Below are 26,494 nucleotides of genomic sequence, written 5' to 3'. Positions count from 1 at the left end.
AGCCTGAAGCTGCACACTCTGCTGATGAGAGGCCCTTGGCCACAGGCAGGCTGCAAGAATCCTGCAGGTGCTGTGTCCTTATGTCAGTGTCTGTTACGCCTGCTGAAAGCAGAGTGATCTGACCACTTACTCAGAAGTCTCCCCAGACCAGGAAATTCTGAGGGGAGAGTGGGGGTGGAAATCTCACTGGTTTTGGACAAGCAAAACAAGCGGAGGCCTGTGAATCCAGTCACCTGTTGCTCAGACGCCCTCGGTCACTCTCAGACCTGCTGTGCTGTTACTGACCGGTGCTCTGTGTCTTTGCACTGCAGGACTCCGACTCTCCGAGACACTCTACTGCATCAAACAGCTCCAACCTCAGCAGCCCTCCCAGCCCGGTTTCTCCTCACAAGACCAAGAGCCTCTCCCTGGAGAGCTCTGACCACGTGAGTTGGGACTCATGAACTGCTTCAGCACTCAGATTTGACATCACAGCAGCTTGCTGTCCCCATGGCTGTCCCCTTCACTTGTTCCAGTTCTCACCTTCATCATCCTAACCCTCCCCATTCCCTGTCTGAAAGTGATCTGGGAGTGAGGTGCAGAGGAAGGTAAAAGCTGGTCATCTTCAGCACCGTTCGGCACTGCCTCACCCTCCCTTCCCCAGATTTGACAGAAGCAAACGAGCAAAGCTAGGGTGTTGGTAAATACCAGATGCTGTAGATTTGTATTAGTACTGGTTTCATTTTTGTGGTTACAGCTGCTTCATTTTTAAGGACATATTTATCCCACCCCCCTTCCACTTCTCAAAAAGTAGCTTAAGTAGACCAGACCAGTATCAACAAGAGAAAATTCAGAGGGATTTTGTTTTCATGAAATAGCTCATTGTACTGTACAAAAGTAGCACAGAGACACCTTCCCCTGCATGGGGAATGATCAGTATGTCAGAGGCACATAAAAGCTTTCAGACACCACGTTTGAATGTCAATCTGATTGTCGCCAGCAAATCCTTATTGATTAAAATGATGCATATTTTACTACAGTACAGAGTTTAAATAAATACGCAGATGTTAGAGTAAAATACGTATGTATATATTCAAAGAAGAAAAACATTGTGTATGCAGCAGAAGATGGATGCTTATTTAAGAGAGCCTTTAATTTAAGATTTGTGTTGTCCCTGTTTTCATGCTCGATAATATACAGACTTGGAGGCCTGGCCTAAAACCTTTCGCGAGACAGATGCTCCTTTTTGCGTAGCACTCGCTGCACTGCCGGGAGAGGTCCCCGCGGTGCTACCACAACATTTCTTTACTTCTGGCGGTAGCATAACTGAAGCTGTAATTCCTACTTTCGTGTTGATCCCCGTCCTTTGCAAAAATGACAGTTGGAAGGTGACCCCCTGCCCCGGCATCCAGGGGCACCAGTCAGCCGGGCGGCTGCCCTGGCTTCTCGTGTGCCAGCTGTGCAGCTGAGGAACTTGACGGCACGCGTCAGTAGAGGTCCTTCAGGCAGCAAGGGAGTTGAACGCAGCGGGATTTGGCAGGAAAACTGTTTCCCTGGGTCAGCCTTTGGCCAGGTTTAACTCAGAAGGGAGCGGTCTGCCACGTCTCCTTGACCATCCCTAACCAGGAAACTGTTGTTACCAAATACCAGTTGCTAACGCACATCAGCCAAACGAGTGCCCTTAGCCCCCAGCTAGCCGCGGCTGGCTCTGCTGGCGCTGTAGCAACGACGAACCTTGAAGACTGACCTCACACTGTTCACACCGTGGTAGTCGAAGATGCCTGGTCACCTGAGACTGCCACGCTGGCAAGGTTGGTTTTCCTCTCCCTCCCTACCCGTGCTGTGGGTTTGTGCAATTTGCAGTTGTTCCCGTGTGCTCACCTGCTGTTTGGTTCCAATGGCAGGCCAGGTTGGAGAGAGAAAGCATTGCGGTGGAAGACAAAACCCACTGAAGTTGCTAAAACAAATACAAAGCTGGTTACGTAGTTGACAGAATAAAGTGAGAGACTGATGTGCAAACGGATGGTAAGGGGAAAATGTCTCAGTTAGCAAGGCAGATGTGTTTTTCATTTGGGAGTGTGTTTAAATGAGTCTCTCTTCTCAGTAGGATCGTTGCTGGCTTTATACTACAACCACACTCAAACATGTAAGGGCTTTTTGTATTTAGAATACTGGGTTTTGTGGGTTTCAGGAACTTGTTACAGCTCTTACTAAACCATTCCATATCCTTGCAGTCAGCAGTATCTAGTGTTTCACCCACATAGAGACGTTTGGAGTTTTCCCGTTTCTGTCTTCCCTAATAGAAGTTGTAGGTAAGCTCAAACCGTGTACAGTAACTTTCAGGTATGACCTGAACGTGAAATAGGGAGTGAGACACAGATTGTCTAATCCATTTAATCATGCTGGGTCTCCTAGATAAGATTTCTCTTTCACTCTGAATTGAGAGGCTTGTCCAAGTTTAAGCTCATTCAGTGTTATTTTGGGATGGGAATTCAAGAAATTTTTTTTTTTAGAAATCACCACACCAAAAGCCTGTCTCTCTCCTGTTTGGATTTTTCAGAGTAGCAAGCTGGTTGTGTTGTTTGTTTTCATTTCAAAGCTACTACTTTTGCAAGCCTGGTATTTAATATTAAAAGCTTTAGAAAACAGCTAAGCACTTGGAATTAATTCCTCCCAGAAAAGTTTTCCGTTTTTGAGGGACAGATAGGCAGGGCGTTATTGGCATTATTAAAATTCCACATCAGCTACTTTTTAAAGGCTGCATACTGCTTCAAGTATAGCCACTGCTTTTTCCCCACAATTCCCTCCTTTTGGTGAAGCATGTCCACACACTTTTCAAAGCCTTTGCAGACTAGTTTTGTATTTACTGTATGTTGTATTTAAACATTAATCTTATTTTGATGTTGAGAGAAGGCAATTAAACGCAATCATTTAAGACAGAGCAGCCTGCGTGACAGTCCCCGGAGAGAGGGTCACAGGATCTTTTCTATGGAATTTTTTTTTTTGCAGTTGAGCTAATGCTCTATCTGAAAATGGAATCCAAAGAGCCAAGACACAGCAAACGATTAAATTGAGTAAACCCCTATGTTTACTCTGATATGGTGCCTGCAATCTCTTGATCTAAACCCCCTGACGTTTTCAGGCAGACGTAGGCCAGCTGTGTCCCAGAACTGAGCTCCAGAAGATGAGAGCTCCACAGGCCTACACTGTTCGTACATCACAATTTCCAAGCCTTGGCAGTCTCCTTTAGGATTACTCTAAATTATTTAATCTTTAGTTTGGTACTGTGCATTTTTATATGCATCTGTTCAAAAGAGAAACAGCAGCCGTTCTTCTCAGTTGAAAAGCAAATGACCACATTATTACCTATTTGAAAAGAGAAAAGTTGTCCTAGGACTTGAATAGTTTTGTATACTTGGGGACCATTTGATTATACACTCAGTTTTAAACCACACTTCTTTTTTTTTGTTGGTGTGAACACTGAAAATATATGCACACTGTAGCTGAGCTTTTTAAATACTCATTGGGCTAGGAAAAGTAACTTGGTCATTTGAACTGTAAGACTCTTGACTGCTATCTCAAAGACGGTTGTCTCTTAACGTTTGATGTTTGCATTTCTTCACAGTTAGAGGGCTGCGTTTGGTTCAGGGAGCTTAAAACCTCCTGGTGAGTTTTTGGCTGTAGCGTATGTTCTCTGTACATGGTATGTATCTTAGCTGATTTTTTCCTTTTGGCTGAGACTGAAGGTGTTTGCATTTTTGACACTGCTGAAACACACGGGTGGTTGGGGGTTTTGCATTTTTCTCTTTTGATGGCAACAAAGGATCTGAGTGGATTCAGGCAGCTACTGAGGATTCCAGGTTATAGAATGAAAAAGGTTTGGTAAATAGGTTTTCCCCTGCACGTGTGCGCACACCTATACGTGGCTTCCTTCCACATTTCATAAACCCCAAAGCAGGGTTGTAGTGCTCTCTTCTCTATTGCCTTTGACCTGTAGAAGACAGCTGGTGGCCTCAAGAAGAAACATTCCTGTGTGTGAAGTAGTTGCTGCTTCTCCTCTCAGTTGCGGTGGCTTGATATAAATGTGCATTTTGCCCATTATAACAAGTTTCAAAACAGAGTTAGGAATGTTCTCTCTTTGCTTTGACTGATGAAATTAGAAGCCAGGCGTGGTGTTCTCAGGTATATGGCAGAGGGAAGCTAAGGGTCTTGTCATACCAAAAAAAAAAAAAAGTCCAAAAAGTGTATTTATAGCAACATAGTTTTAACCACACCTAGCCGGTTCAGAGCACGTCAGCCCTTCAGAACAAAACTGTTGGAGCATTAACACAGACACGGATTCTGGCACCATATTGTCTTGCACGGCCAGACCCTGAATGTCAGGACAAACGTGCTCTCGGGTGGAAGAAGGTTTTTTCCATTTCACGCACACATGTTTAATTTTAAATGAGTACACTAAGGGTAAAATGTATTGCAGTGCAAGTACCCACACCTCCTGAGCCTTAGTCTGAGAACCTCTGGGAATCAGTGGCACATGGTAGCTTCTGCTGTGGTTTTTTTGTTAATAGGAATCGGTTCCACAGAGGAAATGGGACAGCTTTCTGCACTAACACAAACTGCCCCCTTCCACATGCTTTGTTCACACTATTATTTGATAAACACCCCCAGAAACCACACTGCTGCAGGCTTTCCAGTCTGAATTCCAACTCTTTGTCTTTCATTCCAGCCGCAGCTCAGTACAACCTATTTTCATTCTGCATTTAAGGAAGTCTCATCCACAGGGAAGAAATCCACAAACAAACCAGTGTTGGTATTTCAGAGCAATTATACCTGCCTTTTTATGTATGACAGTTTCATATCATTTATTTTTAAAATGTTTTTTAGGTTTTTCATTGTAATATTATTGTACAGTTTTGCATGGCATAGATGTAATCACTTTTTTGTTTTAGAGTATAAAAGCTGACAAGTGTGCGTGTGGGGGAAAGATTCTGCTTTTTGCCTCTTCTCACTATTTTGTTTAATGCCCTCAATGTTGTAGGGGACATTGTAAGAGATTCTCTGCTACAGAACAATGATGTAGATTCTTTTGCACAGAAATATTTAAGGTGGAGAAGTCAACAATGTAAAAATGACTTACCGCCAATATTTTATGTTGGTAACACACTTAATATTAACCTACTTTGATGTACTGCAATAAAACAGGGAACTGTTAGAAATGCAGATGTTTTGTCTTTTTTTCCTACCTCCCCCTGTTAAGCTTGGAGGAGGAAAGGGGAATAATGGTGTTCTTGCAGATAAAACCAGCATCTGCACAAATAGAGGGTAGGAAGAAAAGGAATGAGAAAATCAATTTAGCTCCAACAGCTTTCAGAAAAAGCTACAATTTTTTTGAAAATGCAAAGCCATCTACCTTATACTTCAGTGTATTGGACTTCTTCAACTACAGTTTTCTTGACCTTTTTCTTAGGTCATCTGTTTGGTGTCAGTATTCATAGCCATTGTTTCTGTTGTTCCTCCCTCATTTAGTTCCACACCAAATGTTTCAGCTGTCCTGTTGTTAGAGGCTGGAGTCTGGATTCCTACTTATTTCAGAGCTACCAGCATCAAATTGACTTTAACAGATCTTTAAGCACATCTCAAAATACCTGAGATGTTTTGCACGTGCCCTGATGCTTTCACATTGGCCACCAGTTCCTCACAACTCAGCCTGAGCTTTTCTCCATACCAGAGACTGCCTGGTGGGACATCTTCCTCTTCACCCCTTACCCTTTTGGTAGAAGTCCCAGCTCCATCACACCCCGCTGCAGCAGGAACACGGGACTCTGCTGTTACTGATCCAGTGGTGCCAGCCTGGGTCTTCTCCTGTCACCAAGAGTGGCAGCAGTACCCTCCCGACGAGTCAGCGTGCTTCCCACGCGATGGCCACAGGCCACCGTACCCCACAGCTGCCGATCCTCTCTCCTTCAGTCAAAATTCCCACTTTCTCAGCCCCTCACCCCAGCTTACATGGATTTAAGCCCTTGGGTTCAACCCACCGCAGGTGTCTCCTGGCACATCTGTTTTTTGAGCTTGGACTTTTACAATCTGCCCTCTGTCTTTAATTTCCCATGGTTCCAGCTGCACCATCACAGCTGTGAAGGTCTTGGGAAAGGGGATTTCATTGTCAAGGGATTTGGACATCAGAAAAGCAGAAAGTAAAGTGCATGTTAGGCTTCCTGTTCTGCTCCTCAGCGTTCCTTTTCTGGTTTGGTGCAGCAGCCGGGCTGACTAAAGAAAGGCGGTAGGAAAAATCACCTACATCACATGTAGCCCAAATTTTGATTCTTCAGAATGGAAAATCCCTGTCTTCAGAGAAGCAGATTTAACCTCCAGCTTGCCCTGTGGAACAAAACAGTTTTCTGCAGGAGGATTTTTCTAGGATAGAGAAGCATGCTGCAACAGAGAACTGGTCTCATCCTCAGCCTATGCGTGTTGGTCAAGCAAATGCATTAGCTGGCACGGAGCAAGCAGCAGCGACCGAGTGTTCTTGCTCACTGCAAAGTGTCACGACTTCTCTTTGACTTGAAGCCAGAGCACAGTGTTTCTGGGTCACACTTTCTCCACAGCTGTTACACAAACATGCAATTCCTCAGAGAATCATTTTGGTTGGAAAAGCCCTTCAAGATCACAGAGTCCAACTGTTAACCCAGCACTGCCAAGCCCACCCCTGAACCATGTCCCTAAGTGCTACATCTACATGGCTTTTAAGCACCCCCAGGGATGGTGACTCAACCACTTCCCTGGGCAGCCTGTTCCAATACTTGACCACCCTTTGGATGAAGAAAATATTCCCAATACCAAATCCAAACCTCCCCTGGAGCAACTCGAGGCTGTTTCCTCTGGTCCTGTCACTTGTTACCTGGGAGAAGAGACGAATGCCCCCCCCCCCCAGCCCCCTGCCAGGTGGTTGTGGAGAGTGATCAGGTCTCCCTGAGCCTCCTACTCTCCAGGTTAAACCACCTCATTCCCTCAGCTGGTCCTCATAGGACTTGCACTCTCTAGCCAGAGCTGTAGAAATTGTATAGAAGATGTATAGAACATACACAAAAGGCCAGGAGAACTGGGGACCGAGAGCTCTAATTAGCTCTCCTAATAAAGAAGCATCTTACTTCTGCTAGTTGTTACATTTGAGGCAAATGCAAAACAACTCCATCATTGAGCTTGATGCTATTCTTAAACATACTGTCTCTCAAGGGAAGGGAAATGTTTGCGGAGTTGCACACATTCCCCAGCACGGTGTACAACAGAGCTGTGGTCCCACGAATGTACCAATCTCACCTAGTTGTGCTTCCCAGAAAAGCAAACTGTAATGCTCTTAGTTATTTTGCCTTCTTTAGGAGTTCTGTGAAAATACCTGAAAATTCAGAAAATACTTCTGAACCTTCACCTTCAGAAGTCTTGCTCACAAGCTCACCTAATCCAATTCCCTTGTCAGCTTTTTATACTTTGCTTTTTAACTTTTAACATAAACATTGAACATATCAAACAATTCCACCCTATTCACAGCTGCAAGGTCTAGATCCAAACAACAAAAAGTAAACTCTATCAGAACCCAAAACAACAAGGAAAGTTACTTTATCAGTGTACCAAGTTGAACAGCTTAATGCAAAACTATTACTTCACTGAACGGCAGAGTTCACCCTTCTCAAAGGGTTAGGAATAACCTGACCAGTACTTTTAGTTGAATTAAACAGTACTGGCTGTTTCCCAACTAGGTTTTAAATGAAGCAGTTTATGTGTTTATGGTCTTGGAGTAAAGGTAATAAAATACCCTGTTCTCCCATTTCTCAGAGGTCCCTCCTTATAGAGACTGTGTATTCACTTACCTGTTCTTTACCTCTGGCAGCATCAGCAGTCAGCATTTCTTATGTACAGAAGTTTAAGATGATACAACTTGTGCATTCCTGGGCTGAGTTACCCGAGTGGGACCAGCTGAGCCAGCCGCTAAGCGTCTGGCACGTGCCAGGTAAGGACATCTGCCTTACTAGCACCAGGTAAGCATCGACTCCCACAGCCACTCTTTCTTCACAAGTGGAGGAAAGGCATAAAGACCTGTGCCCAGGAGACTGGTAACAGTGATTAAAACAAAGGAAAACAAGAAAACAAGTCAATTACCAGGGATTTTCACGGCCAGACAGATGTTCAGGCTGATGTCCTTCTGGTAAACTTGTCACCATCACTTAGCGCTAGTAACACAGCTGCACTGGAAAGACAAAGGAATAAAGTGGCAATAGGTAGATGGCTTTACAAGGGTAGTAGCGGTTCTTTGACCAAACAATGCAACAAGGAGCTGGGGAGCTTCTCCTGCTCATCAGTTCCCACCACAGACCAGGACAGGGTTCACCTGGCTATGCATTACCACACCAGAAGATGAAGAACTGCAGGCAGAAGGCCCACGGCACAAGCACTTTTTTATTGAAATCAGGAAGTCGTACAGGTACAGGCTTTGTACAAAAATCTAAGTAAATTTCCTAGCTTGACTCCAATAGTTCAAAACTGCATCTGGTTTTAAACGTGTGAAGTTTCAGCAAAAGCTTGAAATGCTCACGAGAGACGTTACGTGTTTGCCTGCCCTGATGCAAGTTCTGCATTACAGGAAGACACACAAGTGGACTAGGCTCTTGGTTAGGAGTCCAGCAAGCAGCTGGTGTCAGCTGTAGCTCATCTAACTCACCCTCGGGAAAGCCGGTACCTACGAGGCAGTGCAGAATCCCACTAGTCGTGCTCAGATACAGCTCTGTTGATTACGTGTTTTGATTCCCAGAACTGAGACTGGCTGTGAGTGTACGTGCTTAAAAGAGATTGGCACTCAGCTCTCAAATTTTTAAAACACTTCCTATGTTTAGCTCGCAAGCCAAAAAGAGGCAGAAAGCATAAAACTTCATTCTACATACACACACCCCCTTGGCATTAAATCAATGTCAGCAAAATTGAGGAGGGTTCTTAGACTGCCACCACCTGACTTAGAAAAAGGGGGCCAGGGGGAGGTGCTGAAGGTGTCTGTTGTAGGGCACACCTCGGTATTTCATTCTGTAATTCACAGTACGAAAACTACTTGAATTCCACCTTAGCATGAAAGAGGGGAGGTTTTTATAAAACTATTTTTTTGGAGAATTACAAACAGGTTTCAATATTAAATTCTGCGCTTGTCCTCCTTCCCCCTACTCATTATAAAACCCAATCAATACACAGCCACCATCACAATGTTAAAAATGCATTCAAGGTAGTCAGCTGGTGCCTTGAAACGGTACAAAAGCACTCGAGAAGACAGTTGCCTGCAAGCTGCAGACTGTACTGGCGGTCAGTGTAGGACAGACACAGCGCGAAAGAACAGCTCTGTCCTTGTGAAACACACTGCTTCTGGCGCACAGGCTGCTGCGTCTCGGGAGGATGGAGAGCTGGGGTGCAACACACGGGAGGCTGGAACGCTCTCTGCAAGGCTCAGGCGAACTGCGCCCTCAGAACAAGGCATGTTAGTTCATTCTTACTACTCCTCTGGCTTCTTGCCCCTACTGCTCCAGTATTTGCTATATGCCTCTTGGAACATGTTTTTGCAGGGAATTTTGGCCTTCAGTTTGGTGCAGATGAGGAAAGAACCCCCCATCTTCCGATGAAGAGAGTAGGTCTCCTCTGGTGGAGGGACAAGCCGATGCTTCAGCATAACGGGAATTAAACCGTGGATCTTTTCAGTGGTGCTTTGGTTGCCAAAATCAAAAGGTTCCTCGGATGCAAATGCCTCTCCCAGGATGAGGACAGCATTTAAGTGGGCATCTTCCATTTCCTGCCCGAAAGGAAAGAGGCATAAACAACATCACTGGCCATGTTAACCACCAGGGAGGAAAAGGAGAAATGCTCACACGAACAGCAGCAGCTCAAGAGAAGTACCTGGCTGTACCCACAACAAGGGTAACCTCCAGCCCCCAGCAAGACTGACGAACGTTTGGTTAATACAGTTTCAAGCAACTAAACCTTCCAGAAGATCTGCCCTGTCATGAAATTTCAGCAGTCATCACCACCTGCAGGGTTTTGCTGGGGGAGAGGCGGACAGGCTGGGTTTGGGGCTAACTGTATCACCATTCCTGCTCCCACTCCCAAAAGTAAGTGAGAGAACAAAAGCCAAAACCTTTTTGGCCTCCTGCCCGCCCCCTTCTCAACAGGGCTTTCAGGCTGACATTGGCTTTTGCCACAACAAGAAATCTAGGAAAGTCCACAGACAGCCCCCCCCCCCCCCCCCAAAAAAAAAAAAAGCCTTGTTGATGGCCACAGCTAAAGGCAGACCCTTCTGCTCCATACCTTGACTTCATAGCCAGTGAGGAATTTCATTTCAATGGACTTCTTCAGGACTCTCTCTCTGTCCATGTCAGCAGCTGCCTTGATTACCTGAATAGGAGGAACAGGAGAGCTAGTGGGCAACTCAAAAGTAGCTGCAGGCACATGAGCTGCCCCCCTCACTTCCTTGCCTCCACCCTCCTCTCCAGGGGTCCGCATGTTAGCCCGTTTAAGAGCTACTGGCAAAAAGATACAGCTGTTGGCTCTTGACCGCTCTTCCCAGTAGGGCTACACATAGCCCAGAGAATGTAAGGGGCATCAAAAAAGCTTCACAAATCAATCAGCCCCTCCCCCAAGGAAAGAGTAAAGCCAACCACGAGATGCTTTGGGTGATGGCTGCCGGCCCCTGCAGCTCAGCTTATCAAGTGCAGGATATGGTGATCACAGAACGCACTTGTGACCACTAAGTTTATCAGTCTAAGCAAGCTAGAACTCCCAGGAAGGGGCAGGGACAAGCAATTCCTGCATACCCTCACAGAGGAATCCCTGAATTCCGAGTGCTCTGACATGCTCTGCTGCCCGAGTCCCCCAGTAAGTAACATGACAGTTCTCCACATTTGTCATGCAATTTGAACACCCAAACTGGGATAGCCAGAGGCTGGCAGCCCACATGCAGAAGGCTGTGGCAAGGGACAGAGAAGTCCCTCTTGCCTCCAGCCCTGCTTCCCTCCGCACCCAAGTACAAAGTGATACAGCTAGGAGATAAGCATAATTTTGCAAATTTTCCTAAGACCCCCAGGTGTAGCACTCCAGGACTCACCTCAATGTAGACATCTGTGAACTTCTCATCAAACCCTCGTGTTGCTCCGAAGTCCAGCAGGGCCACCTAGCAATGGACAGACCCATTTGTATGACAGTGTCAACCACTCCACTACAGCCTGACCTTAAGAATGTTCCTGATGCCTTCAGGGAGCTCATCTTGGGGGAGAGCCTTTCCACTGCAGCTCAGCTTCCCCCCAGCCTCTTTATTCCCCGACAGCAGCACAAACGTTTGCACTAGTACACGGCAGAGGAGGCACAGCCTGTGCTCACGCTGTCACGCCTGCTCAGCTGGTAAACTCTGCTCAGGGTTTTGGTACGGGGACAGAGCAGCACAGAACTTTTGCCCAGCACTTTCTACCACAGACCTCAGGGATGAACAGCGGCTCCATTTGACCTGCACGGCACAAGCAAGCAGCCAAACCAACAAGCAGGACATTTGCAATTGCTACCTTATCTTCAGCACAGCGCAAGAACATTCAACTCAAGAGTCCTTGGTCAGGTGTGCCCTGGTAGAGCACTGCCAGCTAAAACTTCCTGCAGACCAGCTTCAAAACAGACCCTGAGGCTCAGGAAGTAGCTGTGACTGGATCTAAGGCCAAAGACAGGCAGCCAGCCACCATTACAGGAGCCCTGCTCACCTACTCTGACCAAGGGAGGACAAGTGGCAAAGGGACAGGTTTTGCTGTCCTACCTGCCCAAGGACAAGAATCTGAGAGAATCTCGGTAAGGGCTTATTAAACTGTGAGTGGGGAGTAACCAAAAGTTGGTGAAAGCCAACAGAATAGCAGCTACTTGGACTTACCTTGTGCAACTGTGGGTCGTAGAAGAAGTTTGACCAGTTTGGGTCAGTCTGCATGTATCTGAACTCAAACAGCTCCCGCAGACACAGGACCAGAATGTTGTGACAGATCTTGAAAAGCAAGGAGAGAAAGCAGCAAGTCAGGAGGGCAGGAAACCCTATTCACACGTGTAATTTACAGCAGGCATTAACAAACAGGGAACGCATCACCACGCTGGCAGAAACTACCTGCTCCATGCTGCAAAACTCCTGAAGAGGCGAGGGAGCACCTCTTGGCAACTCCCAGCCCCACAACTGCCATGGGACATCCTTAGCAGACAGGGCAGATGCCATGCAAGTTCTACACCAGCCTGAGCTAGCTCCTGCCAGCCCCTGGATGTGCCTCCGGGGAGGCTGCTACCCTGGATCAGCAGCTGAGAACAGCAGGCTCCAGGGGTCATCCAGCTACACGCGTTCCTGCATCCTGGTCCTGCCTTTCACCTTCCCAGCTTTGACTACACACTTGGTTGTTGCTTTGAAAGCAAAGGAACATCTTCAGAGTGCAAAGAGGGATCCAGAAGCAGAGGCAGGGAAGGCCATTAGAGCATTACAGCCTACCCTGGTAGAAAATCCTACGGGACCTTGGCCAAGTGGAGCCAATGCAGCTCAGGGAAATAAGATGGGGTTTCCAGGGCATTTCAAGTTAAAGGCCCAAAGAAGCTAAAGAGTGTATGTTTGTAAAAGCTGCCAAACATACAGAGCTAGGACCAAACCATCACTAAAAGGGGTCTTCACTGGATACACACACCTACCACGTACTCCTCAGCCACCTCTTCCCCTGGGCTCAGCACTGACCCTTCCCCAAGGGATGATCAGCAGACCCACACCTTGGGACCGACAGGCATGGGGAAGCAAGACAGCAGTCCCCGAAGAGCCCGCTGCCGAGTTCCATGTTACAGCAGAGCTCTTTGGTGAGGATAGGTAAGCTGGAGCCTGTTCAGCAGAACTGCCAGCCTCGCTACCCCTCTCCAGCTTCTGCAAAGCAGAGTGAAACATCACCAGACCCTGCTGTAGGACACTGCCATTTGGGTCAGGCGGCTGTGGGTCAGCCAGGCCAGTGCCTTATAGGAAAGAAGGGCTGCTCCTGCAGCACCACCCCACCTCACAGCCTTTTAAAAGGCAGCCCTGATACAGCTCATCACAGGGGACAAGCCCTAAGAACAGGCAGCTGAGGGGTCACAGGCAGCCGGGTCTGGCATAGCTTCAAGTCCAGTGTCTGACGCTGACATCTGTTTATCTAGAGGAACACTCTGCCCTCTTCCCCAGTGACCTGCTAACAGCTGACAGCTCACACCAAGACACACACACACACAAAAAAAATCCAAATACCAGGACAGTTATTTCTGCTACTGAACAGCTGCTTGTCCCACCACAGCACTCCATTCCCTTGCTATATTCAGCACCACCGTCTACCCACCCCCACATCCCCCCTCCTGTTTACCCACAGGTACTTTTCCAGCAGCCCTGTGCAGCACAGGTCATTCCCCCAGGAGGAGATGACACCCAACAGCTTGCACCGACACTGATTCTGCACTCCTGCCCAAAAAGGCAGCTGCACAACAAGACCCCTCTCCCGCAGCTGACAATCCCTCCCAAATCCTGCCCTGGAAACAGGGTGTCTAGGAGTTAGGCAGCCAGGCTACCTCCCCTTCAGCCACCCTTGCCACTCACCCTCTCCAACCCCTCCCTGCTGAATGCTGGCGCCTGGAAGGCCTAGACCAGCCTGGGGAGACTCCAACAGCACTGCCAAATTCCCTAAACAGAGATCTTCTGGGAGGCTCTAGACAGTCCCTGACTCCAGCCCTGCTTTGCACTGCTCAGAGTTTGCCCTTCTACAAAGCATCCCTCGCCTAGCAGTCACCAGGCAGGCCAAGCATGCTGCTCTGAGTGAGGGGAGATGGAAGACCCACCCCCCAGTACCTCATTTCGAATCTCCTGGCTCAGCCCTAAAGCTTGATCCAAGGGGAAGCCAGACACCAGCTCCGTGGTCAGGACGTGCTTGCTGCACAGCTCATCCACTACTCTTGGGATATAGAAGAAGGGGTGGTCTTTCAGCAGCTCCCTAGGGGTAAAGGAGAAAAAGGTTAGGAACCCCAAGGGCAGCTGGGCCCCTCCACAGCACACAACCCCTTTACGCCCCTCTCCCAACACCCAGGCTGAGGCTGCCAGGAGTCATTTTCCTCAGCACTTACAGTAGGGATCAAGTCACCAGAAACTGCACCAGTGACTCAGAGCTGCTGCCAGTTCCTGAGGTCACGTCTCCTGCCAGAGCAGGGATCCCAGGTGGGCTCCAGGCTGGTGCATCAAGGGGCACTGGGCTCTTCTGCTCACCCCACTTCAGTTCAGGGCCAGACCACACACATGGAAGAAAGGCCTTTTCCAAGGGGAACAATGCCGTAAGGGCAGTTCTGCAGAGGGACAGGAGGGGCATCCAGCCTGCAGTAGCTCTCCCTCATCCAGCTGGAATACAAACCCAATCTGGACCCTGCCGCTCCAGCAAACCACGGAGGCAGGCGGTGCTGGGTGTTAACGCCGTAAGGGAGCTGGACTGAAAAGCCTCCTAAGGGATGGGAGCGGCTTCCAGCAGGCTGATGTAAGAGCACACGGAACAGTGCTGCGACCTGGCCTCGGGAGTTACCGCAGCGGCTTCACATGCGGCCAAACAGAGCGGCCTGCGCTGGAGGGGAGAGGGTACGCTACCGCTGTCACACCTCAGCTGCCCGAGAACATGCCTGGCTGAGACAAGGTGGGCAATTCCAGAGGACTGCTCAGGCTGCAAACACACCCCCTTCCCCTGCGGTACACGGCATTCATCTCCCCACTGTCCCCAAGTCAATCAACCTCTCCCGAGTTTCACACAGACACATGGGAGGGGTTGAAGGCAATGGTGTGAACATACTGGAATTTCCTTGCACAGGCAGCCTCTCTCTGGTAGTCGCACTCCAGGGCCAGCTCTCTGCTCAGGACTTCTATCAAATGCTCAGGGAACAAACCTGAAAGTCAAACAGCAGAGAAGAGTGTAGGCTTAGAAAAAAGGACACCCTCGGGCTAAGCTTTTCAGAGCTACAGCTGAGGAGCACCTGCCAAGCAGCCAACTCTGAGCTGAAGAGTACAAGAGGCCCCAGAGAGCCAAAACGTTATTTCCAACTAGACACAGGTTCTGTGGGTAACCCCAGGCCAAGGCGATGCAGCTGCTCTTAAATCAAGGTACATCCAGGCTGTTCTCGTGCAGCAGGGCTCCGACTTCCCACAGCTCCCAGCCCACAGCCCAGGCTGTCCATTCCCGGTATTAGCACGACTGCACAGAGACACACACCAAGCACAAGCACCCAAACACTAGCCTGAGCAAAAGCAGCAAAAAAACGCTCCAAACCGCATCTGCCTACCAGGCAGGAACAGTCAGCATGACTAAGACAGTGAGCTGCAGCAGCACATAGCCAGGGTCTGAGTTGCCAAGTGCAGCCTTCGAGCTGAAAAACTGATCTGCTGCTCAGGCCAGATACAGCTGGGACTGCAGCAGCCCCTGCAGGGCCCTGCCCAGCCACCAGAGCACGTCCCAGGTGCTGTCAGCACCCAGCCAGATTTAACACAGTATCTGTACAGTCCCACTAAGATTTACAGCTGCTGCAGGCAGGTATTTAGAAAAAGGAGCAGTCAGTACTGCATTCCCTTTGGGAAAAGGGACTTATCCGTGTGCTGGGACACTGAGCAAGCTCTAAGTCTGACAGTTCTCCACCTCTCCACAACTCTGATTGGGAAGAGCAGAGAATAGCAGGCATTGAGGGCTACAGGAAACATGGAGAAGGATGAATTCTGCCAAACGTACCAGAAAACAACAGGGACAAAGCAAGACTGCCTAGCCTGAGCACTGCCCACACTTCACACTTAGAAAGCCATCAAAAGCGAGGACACCCAGGCACTTTATACTTTGCCAAGAGTCCTCCTGGGTCCCTTGCTGTAAAGGGCGCCCAGAGACAAGTGCATGCGTATACATGGCCAGGAAAAACACACACAGGTGCACTTCCCACCCCGGAGTGGACGCTGGAGCAGGCACGTGCCTAGCGAAGGCAGTAACAGCTCTGCAGCAGGAGAGGGGAGCAGAACGTGGCTCCCCAAGTTGGCCCTGTACTGCTTGCCCACATCCAGTCTCCCCCACTTTCTGCAGGACATCTTCTGGGCAGACTTAGCAATTCATAAGTCCTTTTCGCTGTTTCCTCACTCCCATCTATGGAGAGAAGCATGCAGCGTGCTGCTGGAAAGGGGCTGGCAGAACTCAACACGGGCCAGCCAAAGGTCTCTGTCTTCTTACCTTCAGGGAGGACATTGCTCATGCTCAGGACAGTCATCAGGTTGTTAACGTCACTGTTGATGCTCTGGGCAACTCCAGGGTACTGCAGGACATAATGGGAGAGGGCAGGGTTGAGACTAGATGACCCAGTTGAACACAGCAAGATAAAACCACCTTTCAGCTCAAGTTTCACCGATGCCCCCAACACAGCCACCCACAACCTGACAATGAACCAAGGGCATAACAGAGCCACACACCCATCCTCTGAAAGTTTATTTAAAGCCCAGCACCTAAAACAGGAGACAGACAGGCCACTCTGGTTGCATGGAGCTACATCTTAGCTTGCTCAGATCCTCTGACAAGGACTCTTCCAACACATGAAAGGTTCTCAGACACAGAAATCCCACAACAGTTATGGCAGTCAGTCATTTCTGTACCACATCTGAAAGCGCATGCCACAGAGCCCCGGAGTGCTTTGTACACAGGGCAAGCAGTGAGGGACCAGCCCAGTCCTAGCAAAGGTGCCTCCTTTTGTTCTCATCTTGTCTTTAAGAAGGGGACCAGCCTAAACTGCCATGAAGCAGAATGTGTGCTGATGCCACGGGGTGAACTTTGCGTTGCTGTTACCTTTGCCTAACTTCAGAAAGTACTTTGGACACCAATTGTTTGAGATTACGACACCAGTACCCATCTATACTGTTTCTACAGTCTCCCCACTTTATAAAAAAACCACTAAATGACCAGCTTTGCCTGGGGATCCTGCTCAGTCAGCAAGGGACCTCACTCCTTTGGATTATAAACCACACTGTAAAAGGAGTTTCAGCTCTAGAACTTAATTCTGTTATAAATACCTGCGTGAAGTTTCTGACCGCTTTATTGTGAGCTGGTGCATACCCTCCCCCATTGTCAGACTGCCACTGCGCAACAGTCAGTGCCTGCATGTCACTTTCAACTTCTTTAACCTTTGGGCTGTGGCCAAAAAGGGGCATGTGCACATCCCAGAGATGGGACCGACCTACGGAGCAGGTAGGACCCTTGCATACAGCCCTAGAAGTACAAGCAGTCCCATCCCCACCCCCCCCATCTCCACGCTGTGATGATACACTATGAGATGTCTCCCACTCTTCTCAAGTCAGAGACTGGCTCAAGTTGCAAAACCATTTTTGTCTTTCCCCTCTGCTTGCACTAGGTAAGATACTGCTGGACCCAAATAAAATGTTTCTTATCTACCTAGCAGTAAACATACTTATAAAGCTCCTCTGCCCTTCTGTGGGGCAAAAGCAAGAGACAAGGCTGGTCTGTAACGCTCACCTGGATTTTCATGGCAACTTCTTTTCCATTTTTCAAGCGTGCCAGGTGAACTTGACCAATTGAAGCAGCAGCAAAGGGACGTTCTTCAAAGAACTCCAATTTATCCCTCCAGTTGGGGCCAAGATCATTGTTCAGAGTTTTCTACAAATAAACAGAAATCATCAGGGTACGGGAAGCAAAGATTTAAGATTTTCACTATTGGAAACTGTGTTCCTCTAAGGTGACTCACACAGCCTATAGCGGTTCCAAGTACCTATAGCAGCTTTCTAGATTGTCCTCCCTCCCTCATCATTGCACACCATCACGAGGAGTGGCCCAGCCAGCAGTGCTCCCACAGCACTGAACAGCTGCTGATAGATCTGCATGAGGCTCTGTTGCTCTAGCCTGAAGGACAAGTCTTGAGCACAAATGCCACTGCCTTAGCAATACAACAGTCCCCTTTTTGTTGCCACTTGTTATCTTCCAAAAAGTGAGCACGGAGTTAGATATTTCCCCTCTTTCATCATGCTGCCAAGCTGAACAGAAGCAATCCAGGCACCCAAGAGTGTCTCTCTAAGGCAATATTGATAATTAAACATCACAGCTTGCTTTAACAGCTTTTTTGCTACATTGCCAGCCTGCCGTATTTAAGTTCTGGCTCTGTTCAGTGTCTTTCAGAAGACAAGTAGTGCCGGCAATTCCTTTTGCATCACCTTCACATCTTAATTTACAGGGGGAAGTAGAGAGAAAGATAGAACATGTATATTGGAGAAAGCAAGCTTATTTGTTCCATTCTGGCTCTTCTTGATTGTGGGATAGATTGAACAAACAAAAAAAAGGACAAAGCTGCTATTAATTTTCCATCAGAATAAGTCTTCTACATCTGTTTCTCAAATGGGATATACATGCTTCTAGACACTGACTTAACATCCATGAGAAAGACAAGAGAGGAAACAGAAGAGGAGGCTACAGTCAACAAGAACCCATCATATTTGTATGCAACATCCTGTTCCATCAGCATAGTCTCGGGACATAAGAAATACCCCACATTTTCCCCCTGCTTAGAGCTGAGCTTCATTGTTTTGGAGAGAAGAGGCAGCACATGACAGAAGGAATCAGTTGTTACCCACAACTGAAAGTTTGCAACGTTATTAACAGAATACTCTTTAAAATCCCCATCCACCTCCCTTACTAGGGTATGTCACAGGTGAGATTTATTCTGTTATTGTCCCCCCTCCCCTGATAAGCAGGAAGGAATAATCCTCACCATCATCTGCTTTATTGGCATGAAGTCAGCACTCTGACGTACGCGTTCAAAAATCCTCTGGAGATGGGGGTTGATAAAGGCATCATCTGCCAAGGGAAAAGCACACGGCAGTTAGTGCAGGCATTGCATTCTCCAGTTCCTCAGCACAGAAAGCAACATGCACCTGCATTCAGACAAGCCAGGTTGTCCTGCCCCCAGGCACACCTCAGTGAAGGTTCTGGAAATAATTCTAGTTCAAAAACTCTCCGTTCCCAGAAGCAGCACCTGAGGTGCACCTCCTAAGGCATCACACCTTTAGAAATGAGTCAAACAGAAGTCCTGTGCACAAGTAGCAAAATAAAGGGAAAAAGCTCCTCCTTCCTTTTCACTCTTGCAAAAAAACCCTGCACATTACCCAACGTCTCCTAAGCTACCCTCCAGCTGCAGCAGGAGAAAGTTTCTGTGCACCCCCTTCCCAGTTACCAAGGGAAGGCCAAAGTATGAGTATGCTAGAAAGCATGCTGAGAAACTTTTTACGTTTTGGAAGCAAGCATCAGTTGTCAGTGTCCCCTGGCTTTGTCCAGCAGCGCTGCCGAGAGCAGCAGCAGCTCACACAGCACGGGGCCTTTTTGGTGTGATGGCAGGTTGCACAAACCCAAGACGACAGCGCTCTGCACAAGCCTCTGCCATCCGCCAGCTCACCTTCTTGCTGACAGTGGTACAGATTCAGCTCTAGGAGATGCCATTATGTCATGGAAACTCAAGACACAGAAGGAAACCTCTGGAAAGCCACCCCAGCACCCCCAGGGTTCATTGCATGGTTTAATCCAGTTCATTTCAAAGGGCAGCAGCTTCTCTAGAAAGCTGTGCAATGGAAACCACCACTTGCACAAGTACTGAACTCAGAGAAATCGAGATTCAGCATCTGCTGCCATAAACAACTCCCCAAATGCAAAGCAACTACAAGTGGGCAGAAAAGACCACAGCTGAGCCCGAAGTTCTTTTACAAGTCAGAAGGATTTAGCAAGCAAATATTTACACTTATAAGAAAGAGGAGGAGCAGGGGCATTTTGAAAGATTAGTCCTCTCCTTTGAGTGAAGGCTCCTGCAACAGCTCAGAGAAAAGGCACCAGTTCTGGCAAACTTTTCATAAAGGATTACGAAGGAATTACATTTATCTGCTGTTCTCCCAACACTGGGAAAGTCCAGGCTGCCACCCTCAATCCTGAGAATTCAACCTGCACATGCGCTTGTGACATTCAAATAAAAATCTATTATTCCTCTGCATTTACAGATGCATGTACAACAAAGTCTATCCCAGGAAACAAAAAATGGCTACCTTAGAAGCACTGTCCTGGGAAGAGGGGTGGAAAGCAACAGTGAGAAAGAGATACATAATGCAGAGACATGACAGTGACACACAGCATTCCCACCAAAGCCACGAGTAACATTTAAAGGTACTAGCAAAACCCCACTGTGGCATCAACAGGAATTTTGAAGAGGAGCCCCCATGCTGTCAGAGATTAACAGGCTTTGCAAGAACAGCGAGTAAAACTGCCGTTGTGATGTTCTAACCCTGCAGGAAGGCTAACCATCGCATTTGTGTGCGTGTGCCAAATGCTGAAAGAAACTTCTGCTGTATCATCGATGGTGTATCACTGTTAACCCTCAATGTCATAAAAAAGTATTCTCAGGGGTATGTGAAAGTATTAACCATCATGCTGTAACATAACCTGCACCTCCTAGGATGACTGTGCAGGGGAACAGACCTCCCTAGAAGGGACTCCTGCTCCCAGAAGCCATTTGTGTCAAGGTATCAGGGTCTGCCACAGGCGTTTAGGATCAACTGCTGTTATTTTGCTTATTGCTGACATCCAAAGAACTCAAAATGTATTTCAGCTTTTAGCCTGACGGGGCATTCTTAACTGTGGCTGCGTGACCGCCGCTTTGTTCACGAGTGCAATGCCAAATAGCCAAGAAACCTGCAAGTCAGACTGACGGTACAGAAACTCAGCAGCAATGGTAAAAGTCAGCCATGCTGCAGAGGCAACTCTGACAAAACAAGGCTCACAACGTGCTGATGAATAAGGTTATACATCTTTGAGGCCTTACCAGAACAAAGCACGAAGCAAGAGGCAAGGCAGGGCACTCAACTGGCAAATACAGTTCCAGCATCTTCCAGAGCACACACACCGGAACACAAAATGATTTTGGGGCCCTTGGCATCCTTTCTGTGCATGACCTTCAGGGACGTGGGTCCCTCACAAATCCATGACCTCCAGGGTTTTTAAGGACACTGCTTTGTAACTTCTGGGTGCTTTAGCTCACAGGTGCTCAGCTGCATGTGGACACGGCAACAGAGCGCCTCAATGCTCAATAAGCACACACCGCTGTTAACAGCGGCGGCGATTTGAACTCACCAGGCCACAGAGAAGCCTGTGAAGCGGCAGGAACTGCGTGAAACCCTCCTGTCCGAATAGCCAGCCCAAGCAGCAGATACTCCACACTGTTGGAAGTGTCTAACTTATTTCACCACAGCTGTCCCTCAGCAAGATTAACAGGGGCCTGTGTTCTCGCCACGCACTCGTCACAAGAGTCAAATGAGGGCTGGGCAGCACCACTGAGGTTGCTAAAGACTTGTATGTTTCTGACACCAACATGAAGTCAGTCGGCAAGTGTTTGACACTCCTGCCAGCGCTCAGTAACATTAGGAGACAGCAGGCAAGCAACAAAAACCCAGAGCATTTCTGCTCCTCAGAGCTGGCCTTTCACAGCTATTCCCTCTTCACTCACATTCAAGCCTCAGGCAGCCATGCTGAGGCTCTGGGCACACATCAGGTGCAACTTAATAGCATCCTAAGAATTTAAAATTAATCCCCACCTACAGTAGCCAAATTAACTTCAGAGACAGTTCCCAGGCATGGCTCACTCCCCCCAACATACCAGAGGCACTGGCCACAGAAAGCAATGAGTACAAGAGCTCCTCCTGGATCTGCGCTGTGAACCATCAGTCTTTGGCACCTGCAGCTTCTAGAGGGTGAGAAAACAGCATGCGGATGGCAGCTGCTGCCTCCCACCTACTGCCGTTAGCCTGGCACACACCTAAAAGCAGTGATTAGCCAACAAAGAATGATGAAATGCCACAATCAGGGCTCCTGGTTCCAGAGAGCCAGTCTTGCTGTATTGGCTAGCCCAAGTTATTTAATACAATGCTGGATCCAGCCTCATCAGTCAACACCTACAAAAATTCAAGTAGAAGCACAAGCCAAGCAAGCGAAGTACTTCAAACACTCAGACACTGACTCAGTTTCAGTGACATCTTGAAAGTTATTTCCAGACAAGTGTAACAGCTATTTTTGGCTGGTTCTTTCCTTCCCTATCAAGTTGGGCAGGAAGGAAGAGTGGACAGGTCCAGATAAGGTTTGAATTCAGCACACCTGCTATCTTGCAGGAGTAACCTAACAGTTCAGTTGCAGACATGGATGTCACTCATGCCTTCACCTGTGATCACTGACTTCAGAACCCAACGAAGCACATACCAGTTTGAAGTCTCCTCAAGATAAAACCAAGCAGTGTATGCACGATAAGATTACCAGCTGTACTGCCCTTTCCAGCGAGACTTCAGCACCAAAGCAGCATGTAAACTACAGACAGGTTGCTATAATGGGAGAGGGTATAACCTTGACCACTTTAGTAAACAGAGAACAGGATCATGTTCTTGTCATCATCCTCCTCCTTTCTAGCAGGACACCTGCATGTAGAGTGTGATATAGCTCTGCTTCTCAACAACTGCTCTGAACACAGGCATTAGGATTCACAGCGTCCCCTTATTTTCAACCAATGTCAGTTATGTGCCTGACACAATAGGGACATACAGCGCACACATCTACTTATGTCACAGTGGGATTAGACTGAACTGAATCAAACTTATCTCCATCGTTGCTCTCACACAAGAAAGCCACTTGTCTAGTTTCTCCACATTCATTTGACTGATTCCAGGCAGCTGACCATGGACCACAAGAAATCAAATGCCCCACCTGGCAGCGTTAACTAAGGACAGTCGAGGACCACTTACCTTGAATGCTTAACATCTGTCCCAGCTTCAGTGCCGCTCCCCGGACCTTGCACAAGGTTCTCACGATTCTCTCTGCATTGGCCTCCGACAGGAATGGGCTAGAATCCATCACTGCCTTCTTTCCTGAGGGCAAGGAGAGAAAGCATACGGGTGAAGAACGCCCTTACCCCAGCAAGCTCACTTCGTTGTGTTAGCCCGCATTCAACAGGAGATCTGCCCATCCCTAGATAAATCAAACTGGGACTACACACAGTGCCTACACTACAACCCAGGGGCACGGACTGAAGTTGTACACTCGTGACAACTTTGACATTGCTGGCTTGAGGGCCAACAGCAGCAAGTCACAGCCTCCATGAATGTCTGTGCTGCTATGCAAACTGTCCAGGATCCTGAGCAGATGTTGGTGCTTGAACTCACTGTACCAGGTAGCTCAGGCTAAAACACTACCTAAAGGTCTCCCACGTCCCACACCACAGGCAGCAGTAGAAAGAGCAGTAGGTGTGAGCCACAGCAAGGGGGAATTGTCAAAAGCCTTGACAGCACACTGGCATAGACAGAGAACGTGCTGGCACTTCTCAGGATGGAAGCAGAGATTCGCACCAATGCCAAACCTCTTATACCAAACGATTCTTGCCTGAAACACGTCCATGTGCAAATACACACTGCTGTGCAATTGCACATCCAGAGTGAGCGCTAGAAATCTGTAGAGAGCAGACACAGCCTTCACATCTCCAAGTCCACCAGAACTTTTTCTAATCAAACTGAAATTTACTGTCTCCTGATGCACAGGCAAAACAAACCCTCCTAACACCAAGACCCCAAAACACCATAGCTACATACAGCATTTTGAAAAAGCAGCAGATTTGTAATCCGTGAGAATCAAGCTAGTCAGATCCAGGGAGGCTGGAGACAGTCCTCACAGAAGCCCAGCAGGAGCTTTCATCTGTGATACCATGCTCTCCTCGGACAATTAAGGGGAAATTAATTCCTGTTGTCAAGATTGCCAGCCTTTCTCCCCTCTTACATACCCACACATACATGGTGTTTCACAGCATGTTCTTCTGGGCAGCTTGCTACAGAGAGAGGTGCTGCCTTCAGACAGAAGAACACCTCGATGTAGCCAGTCGCTTGTTCAGATTGCACAGAGGAAGCCAAACCCTTCTGCCCTTACTCCCATCTGCAGTCATGCAAACATCAGCTCGCACAGAACAAGGCCCAGAACATACATACACACACCACAGAATGGTAAAGACTGATGCCTGGCAGGCTCACCAAGTGGCCACTGCAGCCATCTACACACCAGTGCCACAGTTCCAAGTGTACACTGTGGTTTTTATATGGCATAAGAAACATTTCCCCTCCACTTTTGTTTTTTTAAGTGAAAGGGAAGGAGACCCTGATTCCATTTTGTGGAATCTCTCCTCTGGGAGAAGCAACCCCAAACTCCATCTCCAGGGCAATGCCCAGCACAGCTGGGACAGAGGGGGCAGGCAGGCACCCGCCAACCACTTCTCTTGGGGCTGCAGACCAGCTCCTACTGACGGAGAGCCAAGCAGGAGGAAGGTCACGTCTTACAGCCAGGCTGCAGGGCCCACAGCTAATATGCTGATCTTGTAGCTACATAATTTTTTCCCCAACACTTCAGAGGAAAGGGTACTAAGGAAAAAACAGCTGAAGCCCCCACACAGAACAAGCAGGGCCCAAAAAGGCACAGCGGCTGCAACAGCCCTGAAAATCTCAGGCAGATGGAAACTACTGGTGTGTCATGTAGTGACCACAGCAGCAAGAGATCCTCTCTGCCCACAGCTAGCTCTCAGGAAGGTGCACAGAGGGAGCTGAGACTGCTCGAGGGACAGGAGAAAGAACCAAGACAGACTGAAGTAGCAGCCGCCTAAACTCTGGTAGCTCACACAACTTGGTACTGCTTTCTTGAGGTGTCAAGCAGGTTACTGATCTGACAGACACCCTTCAGCCCCTGCAAGCAGCTGGCTTGCTTACAAAGGTTTTCCTAGAGAAGTGATACCACTGAACTCCACTGGCAGCACACAAAGGTGCCAAGCCGTGCCCTCCTCTGTCCTTCAGCTCCCCTCTGTTTCCTTTCCCCTGTTTTGTGGGAAAGCAGCAAGGTGGTACTGCACGTGGGACAGTTACCTGTACAAATCTTTGTCTTAAAGAATGTACATGAAAAGGAGAGAGAAATGAAAATACCAGGATGGAGTACACAGGACAACTGGAGAGCAGGATGCAGAGTAGCAGGAACAGCCCAGAAGACATCATTGGCACCACACGCAGCAATCCTCAGAGCACACTTTGCTCTGGATCGTAGATGTAAGGAGCCCCAGAGACTGAACAGCTAGAGCTTCCCAGGGCAGAAGGACCTGGCTTTGCCCACTTGAAAAGCTGGCTCTGGAGAGTGGAATGCTTGGAGACATCTAACAGAGCTCTGGCTCTCAATGATCCCACCTCAACTGTCCCATCAGGAAATCTCTGTCTTTAGCAATGGTGAAGCAAGTAATTCCTTGTGTGAGCTCCATCAGACACACAGGAGCTAGGGAAAGTACCAAGTCACAGCCTTACCTTCCTTCACACCACCTGCACACAAAAACATCCTCCTTTGAGTCTGCAGCAAGTTAAAGGAGTTAGTTAATGATTAACGTCGCCTCCAGAAGCCAACAAACCCTATCAGAGAAAAAGAGTCAAACACAGGGACTCCTTATCCTCTTCTCCTGGCATGCTGCCCATGGAAGCCAAGCCCACGGTGCCTGGAGCCTGTCACCTCTTCCACAGCAGAGGCAGCAGGCAGATGCCCTCAGGAGTGCTCAATCCACGTTTTCCTTTCCAAATCCAGAATCAGTGTGAACGCTTCCAAATCTGCATGCATCTCACAGCTGTATCACTGCTTTTCCACTCTTTTGCTACTGTCAAGTGCAGAACTAGCCACTGGACTTCCTGTAGATTTGTTTTTCAGACTATCTGCCACACAAACTTTGGGGCAACAGAAGACTCAAGAACATAGCCTAAGCACTTAGGGCTGACAACTCAAGGAGATTGCATAATTATTTTTTTAATAAGAAAACAACTCAACATTCAAACCTAGGCCAGCTGCCAGCCCTCCCGGGCTCTGCCCAGCCTGGCAGTTGCACAGTGCCTAGCAGAACAGCCTAGTACAGGTCATTAATAAGTTACAAAGTTGACCTTGAACCCAGAGGCTCTTTGTTAGTAATGGCAGCTATTTATCTGGGCACTCTCTCAGTTTTATTCCTGGAAATTTATTCTACCCTCGCATTCCTACCCTGTGTCAGCCTTGCACTGAGTGTGTATCTACTCTAAATACCGAGACTGCCATCAAGGTCACCAGTGACTGAGGAGGTTGTTTTTAATTAGCTACATCAGCCTACCAAGAAAACTCCCATTGGAAATCAAGTACAGCCATCTTCCTTAAAAAAATAAAACTAAACGATTAGCCAAACCCTTTATTAAAGAACTTAGAGGGCAGCATTAAGCCCTCAAAAACACACCAAACAAAAACTATGCCTACTACTAAACTAGGATGGGGAAACTGAGCAGGAAAAGACAGATCAGCACTAGCACAGCTGCTAGAGAACGCGCAGGAGAGCAGGTATTTGTGGTCCCTCTGTTTGATAACAG

At 48.1% G+C, this 26,494-nt stretch overlaps 2 protein-coding genes across 6 annotated transcripts in view; one reads left to right on the top strand and one right to left on the bottom strand.

The window, feature by feature from the left end:
- Positions 1 to 5,199, top strand: part of CDC42BPA (CDC42 binding protein kinase alpha) — a 188,876-nt gene extending 183,677 nt beyond the window's left edge. For all 5 annotated transcript variants that reach the window (XM_080408787.1, XM_080408785.1, XM_080408784.1 and 2 more), the window contains one exon: positions 312 to 5,199. In XM_080408787.1, the coding sequence (XP_080264913.1) occupies positions 312 to 443 (132 nt within the window). In that variant the 3' untranslated portion in view covers positions 444 to 5,199. The remainder of the gene's footprint in view (positions 1 to 311) is intronic.
- Positions 5,200 to 8,412: 3,213 nt separating this feature from the next.
- The window catches only part of COQ8A (coenzyme Q8A), a 46,656-nt gene continuing 28,574 nt past the window's right edge, over positions 8,413 to 26,494 (bottom strand). The window contains exons 6-15 of the mRNA XM_080408804.1: positions 22,847 to 22,969; positions 18,793 to 18,878; positions 17,547 to 17,687; positions 16,257 to 16,338; positions 14,847 to 14,940; positions 13,868 to 14,009; positions 11,912 to 12,019; positions 11,108 to 11,173; positions 10,312 to 10,398; positions 8,413 to 9,799 (exon numbers count right to left, since the gene is read on the bottom strand). Of these exons, the coding sequence (XP_080264930.1) occupies positions 9,506 to 9,799; positions 10,312 to 10,398; positions 11,108 to 11,173; positions 11,912 to 12,019; positions 13,868 to 14,009; positions 14,847 to 14,940; positions 16,257 to 16,338; positions 17,547 to 17,687; positions 18,793 to 18,878; positions 22,847 to 22,969 (1,223 nt within the window). The 3' untranslated portion in view covers positions 8,413 to 9,505. The remainder of the gene's footprint in view (positions 9,800 to 10,311; positions 10,399 to 11,107; positions 11,174 to 11,911; positions 12,020 to 13,867; positions 14,010 to 14,846; positions 14,941 to 16,256; positions 16,339 to 17,546; positions 17,688 to 18,792; positions 18,879 to 22,846; positions 22,970 to 26,494) is intronic.

The sequence above is a fragment of the Falco punctatus genome, assembly GCF_963210335.1.
Source record: "Falco punctatus genome assembly, chromosome: 12".
Classification (NCBI taxonomy): Eukaryota; Metazoa; Chordata; class Aves; order Falconiformes; family Falconidae; genus Falco; species Falco punctatus.
Note: the sequence above shows the minus strand (reverse complement) of the source record. Positions and strands in the feature narration are given on the sequence as shown.